Genomic DNA, 24,282 nt, shown 5'->3' with positions numbered 1-24,282 from the left:
CCTGGGACAGGGCTATTACTAAAACCGGAGGAAGGTCAGGTCATCCTCATTGTTCCCAAAGCAGGCCTCTTCTTTGTCCTTTTGGGGTAAATGTTTGTTAGAGTTGATGAAGCTCCTGCACCTGATAAACATCTGGATAGACTTTGCTCCAACTCCCTGGAACTCTATCTGTAGGACACAATGACTAGAGCAGTATACAATAAGGACTTGGACAAACATCACAGGGGTAGGGCTCGTTACTCGTTTACTCACGTCCAGAGGGCTGATGAATGAGTCAGTATCAGATGCCCCGGAATTTTTAATTTTCTTATCTGCCTTAAGACGCCATCTCTCAAGAGCTAGCTGTAGCCAGTGTTTCAGGAATGTCATGAAAAGCAACAAGGGGCAAGTGTTCCTTTAGTAATGTCCTGCAGTAACAGCATTCATACATGGCTCATACCTTCTCATGTGTGTCCCACAGCAATCATTTGTATGATCTAAAAACCCCAGGCTTTGGGGTTGGGGATTTAGCTCAGTGGTAGGCGCTTGCCTAGCAACACATAGGGGCCCTGGGTTGGTCCCCAGCTCCGAAAAAAAAAAAAAAACAAAAACCCAGGCTTCTCATCCCCTTAGTAACTGAGCCCAAGATAATAACTAAGCCATAGCACTCTGGATTTTGGTCATAGCCACTGTTACCTTTGCCTTGGAATTTCTGCTTTTTAAAAAAAGAGTCATTGAGAAATTGGATTTCAATTCATAAATTTTGGTTTTTTTTTTCAGTTGTGTTAAAATATATTCACCTTTGACATGGATTGAGGATATACCTGTGTAGATTGCTATCACATAGTCATGTTTCATTGCAGTTAGTTAACCTAGCTTGTCAGAGTTGAAGAGCTGGAACAGTTCTTTAGAATTGCTTTTTAAAGAACTAATATATAGACACTTTCTCATTGACATTTTTCACAATATTCATAAGAGAAAAGATTCTAGCATACAATTTTGATTTACTATGTTTTACCATCAGTGTATATGTGTGGTACTGGGAATAGAACCCAGAGCCTTGCCCTTGCTAGCCAAGTGCCCTACCACTAAATTAAACCTCCAGCACCGAAATATTTTGATGAAGGTATAGTACATACTGTAGGGAATTGGTTCTAATGCTTTGAATTGATTTGTTTTCCCAAATTGGGAATCTGCATGCCCAATGCTGCAGGTCCTTGTTTCCAATTGGTTTTTGGTCGATCAAGAAAGAGCCAATGGTCAATGGCCTGGAGGAGAGACAGAGAGAGGCATGACTTCTAGGTTGGGGGAGGGGGGACTGATGCAGTGGGAAATGGATCAGATTTAGAGCTGCAAAGAACCATGTAAGAATGAGGGTTAGTGACCACTGGCTGGTCACTTCCCTCATTGGGGCTGGAGCAGCAGGCAGAGAATTAGAATTGCCCTACCTTTGAACTAGTCACAGCATATTAAAATTAACTGGTGTGTGTGTGTGTGTGTGTGTGTGTGTGTGTGTGTGTGTGTGTGTCTTTTATCTGATGATCCAAATAGCTCCTGGGGTCAGGGGTGGTGTGGGGGGGTGGTGTGTGTGGCTGGAAGCACAAGACCTGCTGGGAGCCAAAGGAGATCAGATAAATTCACCAATATAAAATACAGAAAAGGCATATGTTATAACCATATAGCTGAGGGGTTGGGGATTTAGCTCAGTGGTAGAGCACTTGCCTAGCAAGCGCAAGGCCCTGGGTTCGGTCCTCAGCTCCGGAAAAAAAAATAACCATATAGCTCAACACATTCCTGTAAACTAAATGTACTTAGATCTATGAATAGAATAGAATTCCCTCCCTGCCCTGTGACATACTCTAAGCATAAACCCTCTCCTGACTTTAATAGCATAGACTTATTTTGCCTGTTAAAATTTTTTTTAGATTCATTTTATATTTATGTGTCTGAGTTTTTTGCTTACATGTACGTCTGTGTACCATGTGCATGCCTCTGTGTACCATGATCCACTGAGGCCAGAAGAAGGCACTGGATCCTTTGAAACTGGAGTTACAGATGATTGTGGACAAGTGCTGTTTTTGTTTGTTTGTTTGGTTGGTTGTTGGGGTTTTTTTGTTTGTTTGGTTTGGTTTTTGTTTTTTTAAGACAGAAAGGGTTTGTTTCTCTATGTAACAACTGACTGTCCTGGAACTCACTCTGTCGACCAGGCTGGCTTCAAACACAAACTGCCTGCCTCTGCCTCCCAAGTGCTTCAGATTAAAGGTGTACACCACCACTGTCCATCCAACAAGTAAATACCCTTAACATATGAGATATCTATCCAGGCTACATTTTGCTTGTTTTATGTGTTATATAAATTGAATCAGTTGTAGATTATATAACAAATGCTAGATTCTTTGATGTCTTTTGTAATTCACATTTTGAAGATGAAATTCATTCTTGTTGTCACATATGGTTATGGATAACCTATTCTCATCATTATATATTCTAGTGCATAAATAGACTTTTATCCATTCTGTTGTTGATGACACTTGCACTGTTTACAGCTTAGAACAGTATTGCTATCTATTGGTGAACATACATGAGAGCTTCTATTAGGTTTAGCACTTTGGAGTTGGAATACCAGGTCACAGTGTATCCCTGTGTTCTGCTTTTTACAGTTTAACAAAGTAACTATGCTAATATACACTTCTACCATCACAGAGAATTCTAGGTATACTTGATATTCTCAAATATTTTTATAGAGTAAAATGATTTTTATTTGCTCATAAAGTCTGATTTTAGGTTTCTTTAGCATACTTCCATTTTACTAAAAGCAAAGGCCAATTAGTCCTCAGACTCTGAACCATCTTCATCTTGACTAATTTGGAAATAACAAAGTTTGTAAGTCTCCTTGTCAGATGCGACCACACAAAACCAATCACGGAGATTATTCTTCTTAAGGTATTTCTTGGTAAGAGATTTCAAATACCTTTTTGAGAACTATTTCTCAGAAACAACTGTGATTTTATTCTTCAGGTGTTCAATGTGAACAACATTTCCAAGATTTCCAATTTTTCCATTGAAAGTCTCCTGTAGAAACTATTCAAAATTTCCAGAATCAAAAATTCCATCTTCTACTGGATGAGTAAGGTCCAAATGAAACCTCCAGTTTGACTTCATAGGCTTCTTGTCTTTCTGTGGTGCCATGTTGAGCAGCAGCTGTGGGAAGAGGACACGCAAATATTTTTTAAAAGAAATTTCTTGTGGGGATGAAGGAACAGAGTGGCTTTGTGGGAAGGAAGGATCTTGTGTTGTGTATGCAAGGATGCCTTTGAACCTCTGCTTTCTACCTTTTCAGTGTTGGGGTTAAAGTCATGTACCAGCATGCCTAGTTTATATAGTGGTAGGAATTGAACGCTTTATGTACGCTATACAAGCATACCACCAACTGAGCTGTAGTCCCAGCCTGCCATGCTTTCGTACTATAGCTATTAATGCTGTGTTCATAGTGATATCTCAGTGCAATTCGATTTTAATTTTCTTATTCTTCAAACTATTGTAGCATCTCATAGAATTGGCACATCAGTTACATTTAGGTCCCAAATCCCAGGCATGTTACTCACAAGATTTTTTATATTCCCACCATAACTGTAGGAGACTTTCACTTTCCACATCTTGTGACACAAGCTGTCTAGGATCTGAAAGGATACCTCAAGTGAATAAATGCCCCCATCAGACTGTCCTGTAAGCAGGAAGTGGTGCATTTTATTGATTTCTAATTAATCTGGGAAGGCACCGCCCACTGTGGATGATACCACACCTGGCAGGTGGTGCTGGGTGATATAAAAACCAGGCCAAACCAGCCATTGGAATCAAGCCAGTAAAGCAGCACTTCTCCATGGCCTCTGCTTCAGTTCCTGCTCCCAGGTTCCTATATGAATTCTTGCCTTGGCTTCCTCTGATGATAGACTATAATCTGTAAATCGAATACTCCTTCCCAATTGTTTTTGGTCATGATATTTTATCACATCAATGGAAAGCAAACAAACACAACCAATGCAATGTTTCATTTTATTAGTGTTTTTCTTGCAGAACTAGGGATGAAACCCAGGACCTCAAGCATGCATGCTATGTAAGTATTCCACCATTTAACCACAGCTCTAGCTAATATCAGTCTTTAATTGTAGCCATTGAAGGACATAAAGTGATACTATACTGTTAATTTACATTGTCCTGATAATTGATCCTGTTGGTCTCTTTGGAGCTTCTTTGATGAAACTTTGTTCAAGTATTTTGTCTGTTGTTATTTTGTTCCTTTTTTTCTCGTTGTTGAACACCACTAAAGGGTGTGTGTGTGTGTGTGTGTGTGTGTGTGTGTGTGTGTGTGTGTGTGTGTGGTTGTTTTTTGAGGCAAGGTTTATTTCTGTGTAACCCTGGCTCTGTCTTGGAACTCATTATGTAGACCAGGCTTGCCTCCTGCCCTTTTGAGATGATTAAAAAAAAAAACCAAGGCCACATCCCAAGTAAAGTCAGAAGAGGTCACAGAACACCTGCTCTGAAGACTGGTTTGGTCACTTGTTAACATTAAAAAAATGGCTGACCCCTAACAATATGTACAAAAAATATAAAATGTAAATTAAAAAGTACAAACAACTTTTCCTTTTTAAATATATTTAAGAAAAAAAAGCAGAATCTGGGAAGTTTTGGTTCTTTTTTTCTTCCCCTGATGCAAATTCATGGTATGATTTTGGTGGGGTGGTAGAAAGTACATGTCATTTGTGGGTGGCACTGCCCAATGTGCATGGGTGGGGCCTGCTTCTCCACATTTAAATTCCGAGAGGGGAAGAGAAGGGTGAATAGGTCAAGGTGTATAAGGTTAGCTTTTCCTTTTGCTGTCTAGTCATCCTCATCAGTCTTCTGCTTCTTGGTGTCAACATCATCATCCTCATCATCTTTGGCTACCTACTTGCCCCTAGGAGCCTCAGATTCCACATCTTCATTTTCATCCTCTTCCTCATCGTCACTTTCTTCTTCTTCCTCCTCCTCCTCCTCTTCCCCATAGTCTTCCTTTTTTACAGCAACCTCATTGTCAGCCCCCTGCTCCTCATTTTCCTCATTAGCATTCCCATTGGCAACTGCTTCTTTTCCATTCTCTGCCTCCTTCACAACTTTCTTCTCCTTCAAGTCTTTGGTGGTGATCTTGGAGCTGGTGTCTACTGCTGGGACTGACATGGTGAGTGAGGCATGCCCATTGGTGTGATGGAGCAAGTGAGAAAGAAATCCAGTTCAAGGACTCTGGTGAGAAAGCTGCAGAAGTCTGCTGCAAAGATGGCTCAAGTGACCCAAGAACAATGCAAAGATGGCTTTTCAGATCAGCCAATGGGCCACACAATATATTTTCATCATATTCTTTGCTCTCCCCCAACTCCTCCCAGATCCCCACCAATTCTTTACCCATCCAACTACATGCTCTTTCTCTTTCAAAAAGGAAAAAAATACATAAATAAATAAAAACATCAAAAACAAAAAGTACAAAAATGAGAATCAAACAGATAAACTAAATTTACAAAGAATATCAACACTCAACCCCCCCCCGCCAAAAATAAACTCTAAAAGTACACAATAAAACATAGGGTCCATTTGGTATTGGACAACTACTCAAAGACTATGTGACACTGCTTGCGTGACCAAGAACCTGGGACTAGATAGTCAAAGGACATAGTGTAAACCTAATAATACAGGTTTAAAAAAAGAAGAAGAAAATAGTGATAATATGATTCTTAATGATACTCTTCTGTACTCATAGATTAGCATCTTGTTTGTCCATCATCAGAGAAGCTTCCTCATGCAGCAGATGGGATCAAATACACATTACTCAGAGGCCTTGGAACACTCAGCCCCAAATTGGATGTGCCCATCAAAATCTCTCTTCTCAGAGTTCAGGGAACTCCATGGAAAAAGAAGGAGAAAGATCCCTGAATCTTGATGGGTAGGCTTGACAAAGGCACCTCATTTAGTGCTGAGTGCTCCAAAGTCTCCCAGTCCCTGCACATTTCCAGTTGGGCATCTCTGTTCAATCCTACATCCTGCAAGAAGCTTCCCTGAAGGAAGTTGGATACTGCTCAGATCCATAGAAATAGAAGTAGTTCAGTAATTTTGTTGATACGTTCCATTAGCAGAATAGTAGTTTTTCCCCTAGGCCCATGATCTATCTACTTTCTGGTTCTTGGCCACTTAGAGGTGACAAGTATGAGTTCCTTCTTGTGGAATGGGCCTTAAATCCAATCAAAAAATGGGTGATTAAGCCTGTAACATTTGTGCCCCTATTGGAACTGTTGTGCCCAGATTATAAAAACCCCAAAGAGATCACCAGAAATCACAACCCAATGAAATCACATGAGGGTCTTTATTCGAGCTCAAATTTGGGCCACCAATCTTCCTGATGGAACAGGAAGGAGAGTACACCCCAGTTCTAAGTGAAGGGGGTTTGTAAAGGAAAAAATAACTCAAGTGGGGGTTTCCAAGCCTTGGTGTTACATGAGAGGGTAAAGGAATGTTGGTCTTTCAGCTAATTGGTTTACAGCACCTGGTTAAACCACACGGAGGGAGCCTACAACAAAAAGGAGCCTCTTGACCTGAGAAAGACTCATGTTTCCTTAGCCCACTTTATGGTTATCAGCCAGCTGCAGCTGTAGCTGCAGCTGCTGTGTCTATTTTGCTACTGCCAGGAACATTTTGTGAATTTTTTCTCAGACCTCAAGGGAAGGGACCATGCCTCTCTAAGGGAAAGTTAACTTAGAATGGAGTTTTAAGAACAAAATGGAGGCTTCCTCTCCTGCTTTTGCTACCTCGAGGAAGAAGGTGCACAGACTTTCCGCCAGGTTCCTAGCTCTCCTCCGGATCCGTGAACATGGCCTCAGGAGTTCAAGTTGCAGATGAAGTATGTCGTATTTTCTACGACATGAAAGTTCGGAAATGCTCCACACCTGAAGAAATCAAGAAAAGAAAGAAGGCTGTCATTTTTTGTCTCAGTGCAGACAAAAAGTGCATAGTCGTTGAAGAAGGCAAAGAGATCTTGGTTGGAGATGTCGGCGTTACCATAACTGATCCTTTCAAGCATTTTGTGGGAATGCTTCCTGAAAAAGATTGTCGCTACGCTTTGTATGATGCCAGCTTTGAAACCAAGGAGTCCAGAAAAGAAGAGCTCATGTTCTTCCTGTGGGCACCAGAACAAGCACCTCTGAAAAGTAAAATGATCTATGCAAGCTCAAAGGACGCCATCAAGAAGAAATTTCCAGGTATAAAGCACGAGTATCAAGCAAATGGGCCAGAAGACCTCAATCGGACTAGTATTGCTGAAAAGCTAGGTGGCTATTTAATTGTAGCGTTCGAAGGATCCCCTGTGTAGATTATCAGTCAGTGCCACGAATTGAAAGCTTCCATATTTAACACTATCCTTTCACTATATAAGTAAAGCAAATATATTAGGCCAGGATCTCACTGAGGGGAATTTGTCTTGTCATCTTTTAGAGTAAACTAAAAATTTTATAGTGTCTGCAAATACTACCCTACATAAATCTAGCCTCTAAAGTTTCATTGGTATGGAATTAAATTCTTATTGGCCAAATGCCTATTTTCATGAAGTGACTTGTAAAGATTTTGTTAAGCTCAGGATTTTTAATAACACAGTTCACAAATTAGTACAAGGCAATGTGAGGAGAACTACTAATCTTTGCTAACCTCAGCAGTTTCTTTTGTTTAGAAAAGTGATTGTAATCTGTGTATTATTTTGACCCAAATTCTCTATTTTTCCTTGTGTTAAACAAAATAATGAGATTAATTTTCTTTATAATGTGTACAACACCTAATCTATACTAACAGCAATAAGACTAAGCCAGGCAGTCTTAATTCTATCAGATGTGTCATGAGACTGTTTCAGACTCACGTCTGCTTAAAGTTCACGCTCATCTTGCAAAGCGCCAGAGCACGGTGCTGGAGTGCAGTCAGCGCCCTGTACCTGCCGCAAGAGGCTCGCTGGGCTGGGAGATGGCGTAGAGCGACTTTCTGTCTTAGAAATCATGGTGATCCTCAGGAGAATGCTCCGTGTCTTGTAACAACTAATTACATTGCAAATTAGGGCTTCATTGTAATCTACTTTATTAATGAAAAATGACAAGGCAGTGTACTGATAAGCCAAGGTGCTTTCGATCTGTAATTTCTTCTTCAAAACTGCTGCGTCTGGTACAGTAGACTGGAAAGAGTGTTGATTATGTTTCCTCTGGGGCCTGGTAGGGTGCAAATGCCTAGAGCAGTTTACCAGCTGTGTGTGAGACAGAAGCAGTACCATGGATGACACAGGGGACTGCCCAACAACACTTGGAAATGATTGTTAACATCACAGGCATGACACCGAACACTGTAGAGGTGCACAGCCAGTTGAACTTAGTAGCAGTGCTGGCTTTATGTAATAAAGGAAGCATTTGTAACTTAAAAAAAAAAAAAAAGAACAAAATGGAGTTTATTCTGCTGCCTCAGTCCCTTCATTCCCCCTTCTACTAGTTACTTGGAAGCAACCTTGGGCTCTTTGAGGTCCGGATTGTTTGTGCTAATTTGTTGATTGATAGTGAGATCTCATTACCACTAGTTGCATAGCCCCCAATCTCTGTTTTATATATTATAAAAGTTTGTTTATGATACATGGTCTAAAGGTAAGGAGAAGTAAAAGAATAACTAAGTGTCCCATGAGGGTAGAAATAAAAGTTGTTAACCAGGAGAGGAATCAAACAGTGAGTGGTATCATCTTTTATAATTTTCTCATTCCTTTTGGCGTCTATCTATACCTTTTCTAACTTTAGCTAATGATTCCCTAATAATTCCAGAGTGGGTGACATAGAAGCAGCATTTCTTATGGAAGGTGGCACATAGTCCTGCTTGTAGGAAGACTAAGTCTAACCCCCTCCTGTTTTGTAACACCACTTCAGCCAGAGAATGTACGTTATGCTCCAGGTGGGAAACGAAACTTCCTAGGCACTGGATATCTTTATCTATGTCTGCCTTTAAACTGTTATAGTTCTTTTCTTTGTAATATTAGGGCAGTTATCCCAGTGCCAACCTGGGCTAGCCTTACCCCTAGAATTAATGTTAAGTCAAACAGTAGGTTTTCTCCTTTGTCTCATAAGGTCTCCCTCAATTTGTCCTACTAAGGCTCTTAATACCATTTTCTCTGAATAATAGGTTATGTGGGGCACTAATTGAACCAAAATTACAGAACCCATCTGGGGTAAAAGCATTAAGAACCACCCCATTCATGCAAATGAATGATAAAAACGGGCCCACCATGTCTGTTCTGGGGGAATAATCTGTTTGGAATAAACTATGGGAACAGTCTGATTGTTGATGTGACAAGGGGACTTTCCCCATACAGATACCCTGTTCTGATATAGTCTGGAGGGTTAAAGCTGAACCTTCCTGTGACCATCTATATGTAGAAACATTATATTTAACTATTAACTCAATGTCTTCATAAAAGATGGATATAAGACACACAGTACATATAGTCAGCAGGGACAATAGACTCAGAACTGAGACTGAATCAACTTGAACTTGAGGAGGTAGGTGTCCTTTTGAACCCTCCATTTTGGTACAGCTGGAGTCAAGTTGTCTTCTTTAGTGGAAAAGCAGGTCTGGTGTGAGTGTAGTGCACCCAGACAGTGATTTTCATCCACTTTGTTACAGTTGGCATGGTTAACAGGATGATGTAATGTCCTTTACACCTGGGTTTAAGTGCGCCTTATTTCCTCACAGAGACTCAGTCTCCTTAACTTGTGTGGTTCTGGAACCCGGCCTGCTTTATAAAGGGCACATAATTTAAGCCAAATGTATTTATGAGGGGGGAAGAAGTGCCTGGAGAAAGAGACTGAGTCCAGATTACTTCCATTTCTGTAGTCACTGCTGCCCCTGTTCTCTGAGCCTCGTGGTTGAAGCTGCTTCTTTCTGTCCATAAACCAGGTCCACTCTGTCTCTTACAGAGGAAAGTCCCTCAAGTCAGATCAGGTTCTGTGTACCTGAGCACAACCTCGTCACGTTGATGGAGTGGACAGTCCAAGTCAGGGTCAGTCAGGAGAGTTGCAGGGTTCAAGGAAACAGGTGGCTAGAAAATAACTCAGCCAGGGTTGATTAGTAAAGTCTGATAATGAATCATATTAGGTGTTACTGAGCCATCAATCAGGGGCCACTTGAGTACCCCTTCAATTGCATGAGGGGTAGTCACAATTAAATTCTGTCCCAAAGTTGATTTATCTGCATCTTTTTCCAACAGTGCTGTGGCAACAATAATACGCAGGCAAGCTGGCCATTCTGCTGCCACTGGGTCCAGTTTCTTTGATAAATAAGCCTCCGACTGTTTTCATGGTCCTAGAGTTTGGGTCATGACCCCTTTAGTTACTCTTCTTCCAGCAATCTATTGAAGCTTGGAGTTTCTTTTTTCCTGGATCTGAGGCCTTGTTGGCTAGAAGAAGCTAACCAAATCCTCATCCAATGTCTTTCCTGTTTAATCTGCACTTTTCTTCACTCTCTTTGCAACTTTCAGTAGATCCCTCAACAACTTTTCTCTTAATCTTTCTTGAATCTGTATCTTTCTTCCTAATGTCTGGCACTAATTGATGAAATCCAGGGATACCATGTTAGAATTCTGTTTTCTCAGGGTCTTTGTGTGTATAGCCTTACACATAGTCTTTATGACCTGTTCAAGAAATGCCACTTTTATCAATTTCCTGTCTAATATTGTATCTAAACCTTGGCCAAATTATTGTTGAGATCTGCTGAAAGAGCCTGGTGGTAAATTTGGAGATGTTCCCTACCTTGCACCGTGTTGAAGTCCCAATCTGGGTAGGTTCCCTGTGGAGCCAGGAGCCAGTTTCTTGGCCTCTGTCTGTGGTGAAGAGAACCTGTAAGAGCTTTGGGGACACAGGGGGTAGGGTACACATGGAAGGGAATGGTTGTTGCCTCTCAGTGGGCAGAATGTGGCAGGATAGTGTCAGTAAAGACCTTCTCTTTACAATTCAGAGACCACATCTGTTCAGACAGGGAGCAAGCATTTCTCTTGGCAAGAAGGATAGCCAATTACTGAACAAAACAAGTGATCAGAAGTCTGTTGCAAGCTCATGTGAGGGATACATTTGCCCACTTGGGGCCTCTTCTGTCCAGTTTGTCCAGGCATGAAGCCCTGCTCTCTGGAAACTCACCTCCCAACTCAGGGAAAGCCTGGTTAGAGCTGCAGGAGGCCCCAGCCTTAAACCTTCTAGCGACCATGGGTGCCAATATGCACTGTGCCTGCATTCAGCAGAGGGGGAGGGGGCAAGGGGATAAGCCTGTGTGAGCCATAAAATTCAGAGCAGAGCCGGTCCTGAGAGAAAAAGAGAATCACTAAGTGATTGCTGGGAGTTGAACTCAGGATCTCTGAAAGAGAAGTCAGTGCTCTTAACCTCTAAGACATCTTTCCAGCCCTAAAGCTGATGCTGCCAACAAGGATGAAGCTGGCTGCTGGGTTGGAGTTGGCTCCTGTTGTTCCTTGTCACCTTGTGGCCATTCCTGTGACAAAGCATTTGGGGGAGGGGATTTTGAAACACTTTATCCTCTACTGCTGACACCTTGGGGAGATAAAAGTTCTTCCTCCAGTGGCCATCCAACATCAAAAGCCAGCCACTCCAAAATAAGTAGTCCTTAACCCTAACTCTCTTAAAATGAATAAGAGTAAGATTAAGGTTGTTGTGGTTTAAATCGCGACTTGTGTCCAGGCAGAACACACCAAACCAACCATGTGGAAAGGTTTAATGAGAGAAGAAGAGTAGAAGAAGAGAGAAGAAAAGAAGGCGGCCATGGGCATGGGAAGAGAAGGGACAGGGACAGAGGGCAAGAGAGCAGAGAAGAACAAAGAGCAAGAGGGAGAGGAGGGGGCAAGCAGCTCTCTTCATAGTCAGGCACAGCTGGCTGTTGCCAGGCAACTGTGAGGCAGAGCATACCTAGCTATTGCCATGTAGCTGTAGGGGTCGAGCTTAGACAGAATACCAACATTCCCCATTTTGGTTTAATTAAAAAAGAAAAATTAGAGACAATGGTGGAGCAGGAATATGGTCGTCGTGATCTCTATTTCCTACTTGCTTTGGGGTGATGTGCCTCTAGGAAACTTAGAAAAATGGTTATGGGGTGTTCGTCCAGTCTTAAGAATTGACTGCTTCCTTGTTGTACAGGGTCTGTGGAATCATCAGAGGATAGGTCAGAAGGAACAGGTCCAATAGAAGTGTCTGTGTCTGTGAGAGGAGATTGAACATCTGGAGGTCGCTTCTCTGGAGCCATCCTAGGTATAGTAAGCACCTGGACTTGACAAGATGCTAGAACACACATATATATTTATTATAGGTAGAGAATAAGATTAAGTGCATTTGGAAGAAAAGAAATTTTTTTCTTAGATGTGCATTTGAAACCCAGAGGAATCCCACCCTTTGGAATAGGTAGTAAGTGGAAACTTTAGGCACATGTACTTATCTGGGTGGAGTCTATTTGGTCCATGAGACTCAGGGGTCTACCTGAGAAGCTGTAAAGGAAGTAACATGTCTGTGTCTGTACATTGGCTGACTGGAGGAAGCAGAACTGCAGGCCAACTCGAGTTTAGGCAAATAGGTGGAGCAAAATAGAGGCTCACAATTTGGTTAGAAGATCCCTTCCCAATATGGGAACAGGGCATGTTGGCACTACCAAAAAGGAATGGGTGAGAGGTACACCTGTAAAAATGTAACTAAGCAGTGGGGTTTGATGAGGAAGGTAAGGTTGCCCCCCTACCCTGACAATAAGGGAGCAGGAGAGAACTGGGTCCCCAAAACTCTGTTAGGACCAAGTAAGTGGCTCCAGTGTCCAAGAGGAAGGAGATGGTTGCCCATATACCATGATAGTTGCCTGGGGCTCCCTGCTGGTGATGGCAGTGGTTAGGTCCAGGAAACTCAGGCCCCTTCAGTAGTCCATAGCCAAGCCTAGGAGATCCACTGGAGGGTTATCTGGGAATGATGTCCCTCTGTCCTGTGTAACACGAGGGCAATCGACAGCCCAGTGTCCCTCTTGATGGCACCTCGAGCATAGCCCCTTGGCTTGCTGAAGTTAGGGAAAGCTCTCGCCCAATGACCTTGTTGACCACATTTGTAGCAGGAGCCTGGTGGTCCCTTAGCCTTAGAAGACCAGGAATCCAGTGCAGTGGCTGAGGCTGGTCGACCAGCATATGGTATTTTTGTCTGCGAGCCTTCTCATCTCTCCCATGGTACACTTTAAAGACCAGCACCTAAACTTCTGCCTGTGGAGGTAGGGGCCCCTCTCTAGCTTTTTAAGTTTGTCTTTTAGATCAGGGTAGCTCTGGAAAAAGAAATAGGTCATCAGAAGTTGTTTACCTTCTGGATTTTCAGGGTCCAGATAAGTATATTGCAATAAAGTCTTTGTAAGGCGTTCTAAAAATTGGGACGGGTTTTCCTGTTTTTCCTGGATGACCTCTTACAGTTTTTCAAAATTCACTGGTTTTTAAGACTGCCCTGTGGAGACCGGCCAGAAGCCAGGTCATGAGTCTATCTCTGGCTAAAATACCAGCTGTGGAATTATAATTCCATCAGGGATCTTGGTCAGGTACTGCCTCATATCTAATTAGGTATGTTCGTCTGCATGTATTCTCTCCTGCTCCCAAACTTGCCAGCATTCCTCAGGAAGTAAATTATTAGTAAGGATCATATGTCAAGACAGGGTAGGAATGAAAAATCTGCAGAGCAAGGGAGAGGCTCAAGCATGTGTGTGTGCAAGCATGTGCAGCTGAGGTACTGGTGCGTGGGTGGCGGTGTAAGCACACTGGAAAAGACAGTGTGAAATATGTTTTTCTCAAAGCTGTGGTGGCCAAGCACAGGAGCAAAGTCTGGGACAGAGAGAGCTCGCTTGCAAATGGTTCTTAGCAAGCAGAATCCCTGGCAGGATGCAAGGGGAGGGGCCAGACTCGCTTTTCCTGCTGCTGCGCAAGTGTAGGGGTCGCACGCACATAGGAAAGCAGGTCTCACAGAGACGCAAGGGACCGGGTCAGACCTGCTTTTTACAGGGCACAAACCAGGAGCTGCAGCAGTGCAGCAGCAACGAGGAAGGGAAGAGGGGAAGCCCAGGGGTCACATGCGCATGGAAAAGCAGGTCTCATAGGCAGAGTTCCTGGTGGACGCAAGGGATGGGGCCAGACCTGCTTTTCCTGCTGCTGAAAGACCCTCAGATGGAGGAGACTCTCGCTCCAATCCTGAGGATGACGCCACCCCACGAACACATGAGACTCACGTCTCCTGATACAAAAGCAAGAGGTTTACTCGGGATACCAGTGCACTGGGGCTCGACAGGGTGATCCTCACGCAGGAGGGATGTGAAGAGCCCTGAACAGCAGAAGTATGCAGTTTATATAGTCACACAGCTTCATTAGCTCAGCTATTCCGGTGCCAAGGATATCTGACTAGGCAGGTGTTTCCCGTCCTGGAGTTCTCAGGACAAGGCCACAGCTATGTCAGCACCGCTATTCCAGTACCAAGGACATCTGACTTGACAAATGTTTTCCGTCCTGCAGCACAATCTATAGTGGTTGGGCAGCTTCCCGGAGATGTTTCCTGCCTTGCAATTGCCCTGCAGTTCTGAGAACAATACGATCTATACCATCTGTTCTTGTGGTCGGGCAGCTTCCTGGAGAGTGGGTGGGAATGTGCTTTCTGTACTTTCTGGTCTATTGTCTAACGTGTAGGGGCTAAGCAGAGGCCAACTTAAAATTTTTTATTTTTTAAAAAAATGACTGCACTAATGTTAAGCGGGGACCTCTCACTGCTGCAAACCAGGAGCTGCAGCAGTGCAGCAGCAAGGAGGAAGGGAGGAGGGGGAGGCCTGGGGATGGGACCAGACAGAGATACTGTTTTCTGCTTAGTGTAAATTAGACCAAAATATCCCAGGAAATAGGGACAGGTGGCAAAGACCAATAGACCCGTGGGTGAGAATAGGGATTATTAATTGTCCCTACCAGGGCTGGGGCTACACTCAGAGCCGGTGCTCCTGAGCCAGAGAGCAGCTTATCCAGGCCTGGCTTGGCATTTTAAACTATCTCATAAAAAGAGGAATGAAAAAAAATCTCACCCAAGGGAAAAGGTCCTAGAACATGGGTCAGTAAAAGGATCCATCCCCAGGGCACAGGGGTAGCTCCAAGCTCAAGTATGCTCCCCTGAGACCATGTATACACCATGGAAAGTCAAGCTCTGAGGTAAAGAAAGCTCACAGAGGTGGAGCAGGTCACCGCTTACCAGTATGTGCTTGAAGAAGGAGCCCTCCTTGGCGGGCAGCTGCAAGCAGGGCATCTCAGCAATGGGGAGGCCTGCAGGACTGACCAGCCAGTACTGGGACACAGGTTACCTCAGCGGGAAGCCACAGGAAGCGAAAGACAGAGAGGGGTTAGAGCAAAGATAGATGAATGTTTGGGCATAAAGAATCTCCTTCTATTTACCACACTGCTGGCAGTAATTGTGAAGATCCCATAAAATTGAGGAATTTGTGAAACCATGTGGTTGATGAGGGCCTGTCTAAGTGATCCACGTGGCAAGAGCTGGCACTACGTGGTGAAACACAGAGGGCAGTGGCTCATGCAGAAGACTGTATGTGCACCAGTTGCGCCGAAACTCACGTGGTGCAAGTCCTGAGTCTCACAGCAGCTAGCAGGTGGTGGTGTCCAATGGCACAATGGATGCTATGGATGTAACGGTGGGATCGCAGCAGTGATCGGGCAGCACAGGAGGCAGTGGCACGATCTCCATCTCTCCTCACCACAGCCCCACGCGACGACCTCGACCCTGCTGGCACCAGCACTGGCACCAGTGGATGATGCTGTCGGCTGCCACTGTGGCCTGTGGCACACAATGGCAGATTGGTGGGCTAGGTATTCACAGGGAGATAATAAACCCCGTCGGTATGGGCCACCAATGTTGGAGTTTAAATCTCGGCTCGCTTCCTGGACAGAACACACCAAACCAACATGGTTGCACATGGAGAGGTTTAATGAGAGGAGAAGAGTGGAAGAGGGGAGAAACAAAGGATGCCAGCCATGGGCACATGGAGGGAAGCAGGGGGATCGGGAGAGAAGGGATGGGGAAGAAGGCAAGAGAGCAGAGAAGGGAGGAACAAAGAGCAAGAGAATGAGGAGGGGGCAAGCAGCCCCTTTCATAGTCAGGCACAGCTGGCTGTTGCCAGTTAACTGTGGGGCAGAGCATACCTGGCTGTTGCCAGGTAGTTGTGGGGGTGGAGCTTAGACAGAATACCAACATAGGTGAGAAACAGTCTATCCCAAGGTGTCCATCACAATCCAATACAAGTAAAGACCAAACAACACATGAAACAGAATAGACAGGCACAAAAAAGCTGTTCAACCACTAAAAAACAAAAATGAATCCAAAGACTCAGACTCAACAGACTCACAAATTTCCTGCTTCGGAAACTGAAAGTAACTGATGGTGGAGCTCTCTGTCCTCCACCAAAAATTCCTCCAACTGATGGTGTGTACTTCATCCACCTTGGAGCCAGGAACGTCTTCCTGACTTCCCCCGCTGTGACCCTCCAGTACGTCCACTCTTAGCCACTCCTTGCTGCTTACACAGACACCTTGAGGCTTTTTTCAAAAAGAAAGAAAGAAAGAAAGAAAGAAAGAAAGAAAGAAGAGAGAGAGAGAGAAAGAAAGAAAGAGAGAGAGAAAGAAAGAAAGCGAGCAAAAACAAACACGGAAAATACACAAAGACACAGATATTTACCCAATTGGTGCCAGACCCTCCAGGTTTGGGAGTCCTGGAAGTCTCTGGTTTCCCGGCCAATGCACCAAATGTGCCCAGATTGTAAAAACCCCAAAGAGACCACCATGTGAGGCATGGAAGCAACTAGTTTCCTATCACAACAACAGCAGAAGGAGAAAAGCTTTATTTTGGCTCATGGTTTCTGGCTATGGCTGTTTGTCCTATTTTTAGGCCTGTGGTAAAGCAACACACCAGTAGGAGTATGTGGTAAGGGGCTGCTCATCTCATGGCAGCCATGTAGCAAAGAGAATAATGGTGCTAGGGACCCGATGTTTCCTTCAAAGGCATGCCCACAATAGTCTAACTTCTTTCTACTAGTGCCCACCTCCTAAAGGCTCCACCTTCTCCAACTATCACAACTAGCCTGGTATCAAACCTTTAACATGGGCCTTTTGAAAGACATCCAAAATCACAAACAAGACACAAGGAAGCTTGTGACACTTCAATAAAACTAGAAGTAGCTGACATGGCTTGGAGTACCAAGTGCTCTGAAAAGTCTAGCATCACAGCTTCCTGAGACTGCCAAGTTGGGCCAGCAAAAGATCAGACAAAAAAAATCAGTACAGAGATATGGAAAAGGCAATAATGAGCATTGGTAAGCTCCCCTATATCTTAGGGAATGTGGAAGGCCTTGTGCATGATCACAAAATATTGAAGAGAGCCTGTTAGTGACTCATCTAGTGATAAGTTTCATGCCTTGTTATGGTTACTGTTGCTGTTATGAAACATCATGAGCAAAGAAAGTTGAAGAGAAAAGGGTTTATTTAGCTTATACCTCCATTTCACTGTTGATCATTAAAGGAAGTCAGGACAGGAACTCACACATGGTAGGGACCTGAAGGCAGGAGCTGATACATGGGTCATGCAGGGGTACTGCTCACTGGCTTGCTCGTCATGGTTTGCTCAGTCTGCTTTCTTATAGCACCCAGGACTACCAGTCCAAGGATGGCATCACCCACAATGTGATAGGTACTCCCCCCATCTCCTGTAAGTCACTAATTAAGAAACGGCCTACAGCTGAACCTTACGGAGACATTTTCTTAAGTGAAGCTCCCTCCTTTCAGATAACTCCAGCCTGTGTTGAGTTGACAAAAAACCAGCCAACACAGGCCTGTACAAGCTAAAATGAATAGCAGTGCAGACGTACTGGAACTTTCTCTTTTAGTGGAGGATATCCTGACTTGAGAAGTATAGCCAAAACTTTGGGCCAATTATTGACTGATAATGAACTATATTGACTCAAAAATGACCTCAAGGAAGCTAACTGGATGTTTTCTCTTTTTTTTTCTCTTGACATGGTTTCTCTGTGTCCTGGCTGTACTTGAACTCACTATGTAGACCAGGCTGGTCTCGAACTTACAGAGATCTGCCTGCCTTTGTCTCCCTAGTACTGCCATCACCACCTGGCCTAGAATTTTTCAAAAAGAAAAGTGACATCAATTAAGGAGGGTTCCTTAGAAGGTAAGAGGAGACATTTGCAACAGGCTGGTCAGCAGCACTGTGCTATCTTATCATGTCTCATGCGTAACCAAATCTATCCCTCTCCCTTCTATATTTTACATGACTTGTAAATCCTGCTGCTTGGGGAAATTTTCCTCTTATGGGACAGTTCAACAAACTCTGGTAACAGGTTCAGAAAACCAATCAAATTATAAATTGTCTGTCAATACAAACAGAATCACACAAATACTGTTTGATCATATATGAGACAGGGGACAATAAAAGTGGACACTTGGATGAGTTCAGCATTCGGCTTTTCACACAGACTGTCTGATAAGCCTGTGTGTGTAAGGCATGCCCAATAAAATTTATTCCTGACCCTCAGCTTTGGTCTACAATCCCTTGGTACAATAAATGCACATGCTAAACGGATGCTAAAATCCTACCAAATTAGCTCCTACAAATCCTTAAGCAAATGTACTACAGAAACCACAAAGCAACAGCAACAGCCACAAAGGAAGGATCATGACATAGAGTTGATAAAATATATTATATTATTTCTTTTTTTAATTGGATATTTTTAAATTTACACTTCAAATGTTATTCCCTTACCCGGTTCCCCAGACATAAATAAGCCCCCTGTACCATCCCATTCTAAAAGAGAGTTCCCCTCCCCAAACATCCCCCTCTGACATTCCCCTACTCTGGGGGGGGTCCAGCCTTGGCAGGAGCAAGGGCTTCTCCTTCCACTGGTGCCCAACAAGGCCATCCTCTGCTACACATGGAGTTGGAGTCATGGGTCAGTCCATGTGTAGTCCTTGAGTAGTGGTTTAGTCCCTGGAAGCTCTGGTAGGTTGGCATTGTTGTTCTTATGGGGTTGCAAGCCCCTTCACCTGTTTCAATCCTTTCTCTAACTACTCCAACAGGGACCCCCTTCTCAGTTCAATGGTTGACTCTTAGCATTCGCCTCTGTATTTGACATACTCTGGTTGTGCCCCTCAGGAGAGATCTATATCTGGCTCCTGAGCATGCACTTCTAAGCTTCATCAATCTTACCTAGTTTTGGTGGCTGTATATATATATATATGAGCTGTATACCCATGTGGGGCAGGCTCTGAATGGCCATACCTTCAGTCTCTGCTTGAAACTTTGCCACCATTTTTCCTCCTATGAATAGTTTTGTTCCCCTTTATAAGAAGGAGTGAAGGATCTGCACTTCGGTTGCCCTTCTTCTTGAGCTTCATGTGGTCTGTGGATTGTATCTTGGGAAGTTTGAGCTTTGGGGCTAATATCCACTTACCAGTAACTGCATACCATGTGAGATTTCCTGTGATTTGGTTACCTCACTCAGAATGATATTTTCCAGTTCCTACCATTTGCCTATGGATTTCATGAAGTCATTGATTTTGGTAGCTAAGCAGTACTCCATTGTGTAGATGTACCATATTTTCTGTATCCATTCCTCTGTTGAAGGGCATCTGGGTTCTTTCCAGCTTCTGGCTATTATAAATAAGGCTGCTATGAACATAGTGGAGCACGTGTCTTTTTTATATGTTGGGGCATCTTTTGGGTATATGCCCAAGAGAGGTATAGCTGGATCCTCAGGCAGTTTAATGTCCAATTTTCTGAGGAACCTCCAGACTGATTTCCAGAATGGTTGTACCAGTCTGCAATCCCACCAACAATGGAGGAGTGTTCCTCTTTCTCCACATCCTCACAAGCATTTGCTGTTACCTGAGATTTGATCTTAGCCATTCTCACTGGTGTGAGGTGAAATCTCAGGGTTGTTTTGATTTGCATTTCCCTTATGGCTAAAGATGTTGAACATTTCTTTAGGTGTTTCTCAGCCATTCAGCATTCCTCAGCTGTGAATTCTTTGTTTAGCTCTGAACCCCATTTTTTAATAGGGTTATTTGTCTCCCTGCGGTCTAACTTCTTGAGTTCTTTGTAAATTTTGGATATTAGCCCTCTGTCAGATGTAGGATTGTTAAAGGTATTTTCCCAACCTGTTGGTTGCCGATTTGTCCTAATGACAGTGTCTTTTGCAGTTTTATGAGGTCCCATTTGTCAATACTTGATCTTAGAGCATAAGCCATTGGTGTTTTGTTCAGGAAATTTTTTCCAGTGCCCATGTGTTCCAGATGCTTCCCCACTTTTTCTTCTATTAGTTTGAGTGTATCTGGTTTGATGTGGAGGTCCGTAATCAACTTGGACTTAAGCTTTCTACAGGGTGACAAGATTGGATGAATTTGCATTCTTCTACATGCTGACCAGTGATGGGGGTGCTGAGGGTACCTGGAAGAGAATGGGGAAGAGACATGAAGAAGGACGCCAAGACAAGAGTCTGATCAAGGCTACAATTTTATTTTCCCCAAGGCTAAATTTATACCATAACAGGGGTAACTGAGGGAGGGGGGGAAGTATGAAACATTTACACAGGCCAAGGACACAGTATTTGTGTGGTCAGGGAATCAGCTGATATTGACAGGATGTTAGAAAGGTCACAGGTTTGTCAGATCTATTTGTCAACAGGATGTTGGTTTTTCAGAAAGGTTACAGGTCATCACATTGGGCATCTTGTCGTCAGATGTATTTCTCAGCAAGGTCACAACTTTATCATATCATTATTCATCCTGACCATCAGATTTGTATTAGTCTTCTGCAGCTGGCTGGGGATTTTCCACGAACCCAGTCATACTTAACTCTAATCATAATAATAACATCAATAATGGAGGGCTTCAAGGGCATCGCTCCCAACAGACCTCGAGCACCATTAGTTGAAAATGCTATCTTTTTTCCACTGGATGGTTTTGGCTCCTTTGTCAAAGATCAAGTGAACATAGGTCTGTGGGTTCATTTCTGGGTCTTCAATTCTGTTCCACTGATCTATCTGTCTGTCTCTGTACCAATACCATATAGTTTTTATCACTATTGCTCTGTAATACTGCTTGAGGTCAGGGATGGTGATTCCCCCAGAAGTTCTTTTACTGTTGAGGATAGTTTTAGCTATCCTGGGTTTTTTGTTATTCCAAATTAATTTGCAAAATGCTCTTTCTAACTCTATGAAGAATTGAGTTGGAATTTTGATGGGGATTGAATTGAATCTGTAGATTGCTTTTCACAAAATGGTCATTTTTATTATATTAATCCTGCCAATCCATGAGCATGAGAGATCTTTCCATCTTCTGAGATCTTCAATTTCTTTCTTCAGAGACTTGAAGTTCTTGTCATACAGACCTTTTACTTGCTTGGTTAGAGTCACACCAAGGTATTGTATATTATTTGTGTTCAGTATTGTGAAAGGTGTCATTTCCCTAATTTCTTTCTCAGCCTGTTTATCCTTTGAGTAGAGGAAGGCTACTGATTTGTTTGGGTTAATTTTATACCCAGACACTTTGCTGAAGTTGTTTATCAGATAGTTCTCTTTTGGAACTATTGGGGTTACTTAAGTATACTATCATATCATCTGCAAATAGTGATATTTTGACTTCTTCCTTTCCAATTTATATCCCTTTGACCTCCTTTCATTGTCTGGTTGCTCTGGCTAGGACTTTGAGTACTATATTGAATAAGTAGGGAGACAGTGGGCAGCATTGTCTAGTCCCTGATTTTAATGGAATTGCTTCAAGTTTCTCTCCATTTATTTAGATTAATGTTGAATACTGGTTTTTGTATATTGCTTTTACTATGTTTAGGTATGGGCCTTGAATTCCTATTCTTTCCAGGACTTTTATCATGAAGAGGTGTTGAATTTTGTCAAATGCTTTCTCAGCATCTAATGAAATGATCATGTGGTTTTTATCTTTGAGTTTGTTTATATAGTGAATTACGTTGATGGATTTCCATATATTGAAACATCCCTACATACCTGGGATGAGGCCTACTTTATCATGATGGATGATCATTTTGGTGTGTTCTTGGATTCAGTTTGCGAGAATTTAATTGAATATTTTTGCATCAATATTCGTAAGGGAAATTGGTCTGAATTTCTCTTTCTTTGTTGGGTCTTTGTGTGGTTAAGGTATAAGAGTAATTGTGGCTTCATAGAAGGAATTCGGTAGCGCTCCGTCTGTTTCTATTTCGTGAAATAGTTTGGACAGTATTGGTATGAGGTCTTCTATGAAGGTCTGATAGAATTCTGCACTGAACCCGTCTGGACCTGGGCTCTTTTTGGTTGGGAGACCTTTAATGACTGCTTCTATTTCCTTAGGAGTTATGGGGTTGTTTAGATGGCTTATCTGTTCCTGATTTAACTTCGGTACCTGGTATCTGTCTAGGAAATTGTCCATTTCCTGCAGATTTTCAAGTTTTGTTGAATATAGGCTTTTATAGTAAGGGAAAAAGGTCAAGTAACATGTAAAGGCAGACCTACCACATTTATATTAGACTTCTCACCAGAGACTATGGAAGTCAGACGATCACAGGCAGATGTCATACAGACCCTAAGAGAACACAAATGCCAGCCCAGGTTACTGTATCCGGCAAAACTCTCAATTAACATAGATGGAGAAACCAAGATATTCCATGACAAAACCAAATTTACACACTATCTTTCCACAAATCCAGCCCTACAAAGGATAATAGATAGAAAACTCCAACACAAGGAGGGGAACAAACATTCAGGAAATCCAGGACACAATGAGAAGATCAAACCTAAGGATAATAGGTATAGAACAGATCGAAGACTCCCAACTTAAAGGGCCAGTAAATGTCTACAACCAAATTATAGAAGAAAACTTCCCTAACCTAAAGAAAAAGATGCCCATAAACATACAAGAAGCTTACAGAACTCCAAATAGATTGGACCAGAAAAGAAACACCTCCTGTCACATAATAGGTTTTGTCATGGAATGTCTTGGTTTCTCCATCTATGTTAATTGAGAGTTTTGCAGGATACAGTAACCTGGACTGGCATTTGTGTTCTCTTAGAGTCTGTATGACATCTGTCCAGGATCTTCAGGCTTTCATACTCTCTGGCGAGAAGTCTGGTGTGATTCTGATAGGTCTGCCTTTATATGTTACTTGACCTTGACCTTTTCCCCTTACTGCTTTTTTTTTTTCTTCCGGAGCTGAGGACCAAACCCAGGGCCTTGTGCTTGCTAGGCAAGTGCTCTACTACTGAGGTAAATCCCCAACTTCTCCCTTACTGCTTTTAATATTCTTTCTTTATTTTGTGCATTTGGTGTTTTGACTATTATGTGACGGGAGGAGTTTTTTTTCTGGTCCAATCTATTTGGAGTTCTGTAGGCTTCCTGTATGTTTATGGGCATCTTTTTCTTTAGGTTAGGGAAGTTTTCTTCTATAATTTGGTTGAAGATAGTTACTGGCCCTTTAAGTTGGGAGTCTTCGATCTGTTCTATACCTATTATCCTTAGGTTTGATCTTCTCATTGTGTCCTGGATTTCCTGAATGTTTTGGGGTAGGAGCTTTTTGTGTTTTACATTATCTTTGATGGTTGTGTCAATGTTTTCTATGGTATCTTCTGCCCCTGAGATTCTCCCTTCTGTCTCTTGTATTCTGTTAGTGATGCATCTATGACTCCTGATCTCTTCCCTAGGTTTTCTATCTCCAGGGTTGTCTCCCTTTGTACTTTCTTTATTGTTTCTATTTCCATTTTTAAATCCTGGATGATTTTGTTCAATTCCTTCACTTGTTTGGTTATGTTTTCCTGTAATTCTTTAAGGGATTTTTGTGTTTTCTCCTTAAGGGCTTCTACTTGTTTACTTGTGTTGTCCTGTATTTCTTTAAGGGAGTTATTTATGTCCTTCTTAAAGTCCTCTATCATCATCATCAGATGTGATTTCAAATCCAAATCTTGCTTTTCTGGTATGTTTGGATATCCAGTATTTACTTTGGTAGGAGAATTGGGCTCTGATGATGCCAAGTAGTCTTGGTTTCTGTTGCTTAGGTTCCTGCTCTTGTCTCTCACCATCAGGTTGTCTCTGGTGCTAGCTTATCTTGCTGGAAAAAACCCAGATGCCCTTCAACAGAGGAATGGATACAGAAA

At 42.7% G+C, this 24,282-nt stretch overlaps 1 protein-coding gene and 2 pseudogenes across 1 annotated transcript; 1 reads left to right on the top strand and 2 right to left on the bottom strand.

Annotated features, from left to right (window-relative positions):
* Window positions 1-2,805: 2,805 nt before the first annotated feature.
* On the bottom strand, window positions 2,806-3,169 carry LOC116888782 (annotated as a pseudogene).
* A 1,688-nt stretch (window positions 3,170-4,857) lies between these two features.
* Window positions 4,858-5,193, bottom strand: LOC116888781 (annotated as a pseudogene).
* A 1,598-nt stretch (window positions 5,194-6,791) lies between these two features.
* LOC116888780 (destrin-like) lies at window positions 6,792-8,465 on the top strand. The gene has a single exon (XM_032890065.1). The coding sequence runs from the start codon at window positions 6,872-6,874 to the stop codon at window positions 7,367-7,369; it is 498 nt and encodes a 165-aa protein (XP_032745956.1). The 5' UTR covers window positions 6,792-6,871; the 3' UTR covers window positions 7,370-8,465.
* The last annotated feature ends 15,817 nt before the right edge of the window (window positions 8,466-24,282 follow it).

This window comes from Rattus rattus, chromosome X (assembly GCF_011064425.1).
Source record: "Rattus rattus isolate New Zealand chromosome X, Rrattus_CSIRO_v1, whole genome shotgun sequence".
Classification (NCBI taxonomy): Eukaryota; Metazoa; Chordata; class Mammalia; order Rodentia; family Muridae; genus Rattus; species Rattus rattus.
The sequence above is the reverse complement of the archived record's forward strand: the minus strand, read 5'-3'. Positions and strand labels throughout refer to the sequence as shown.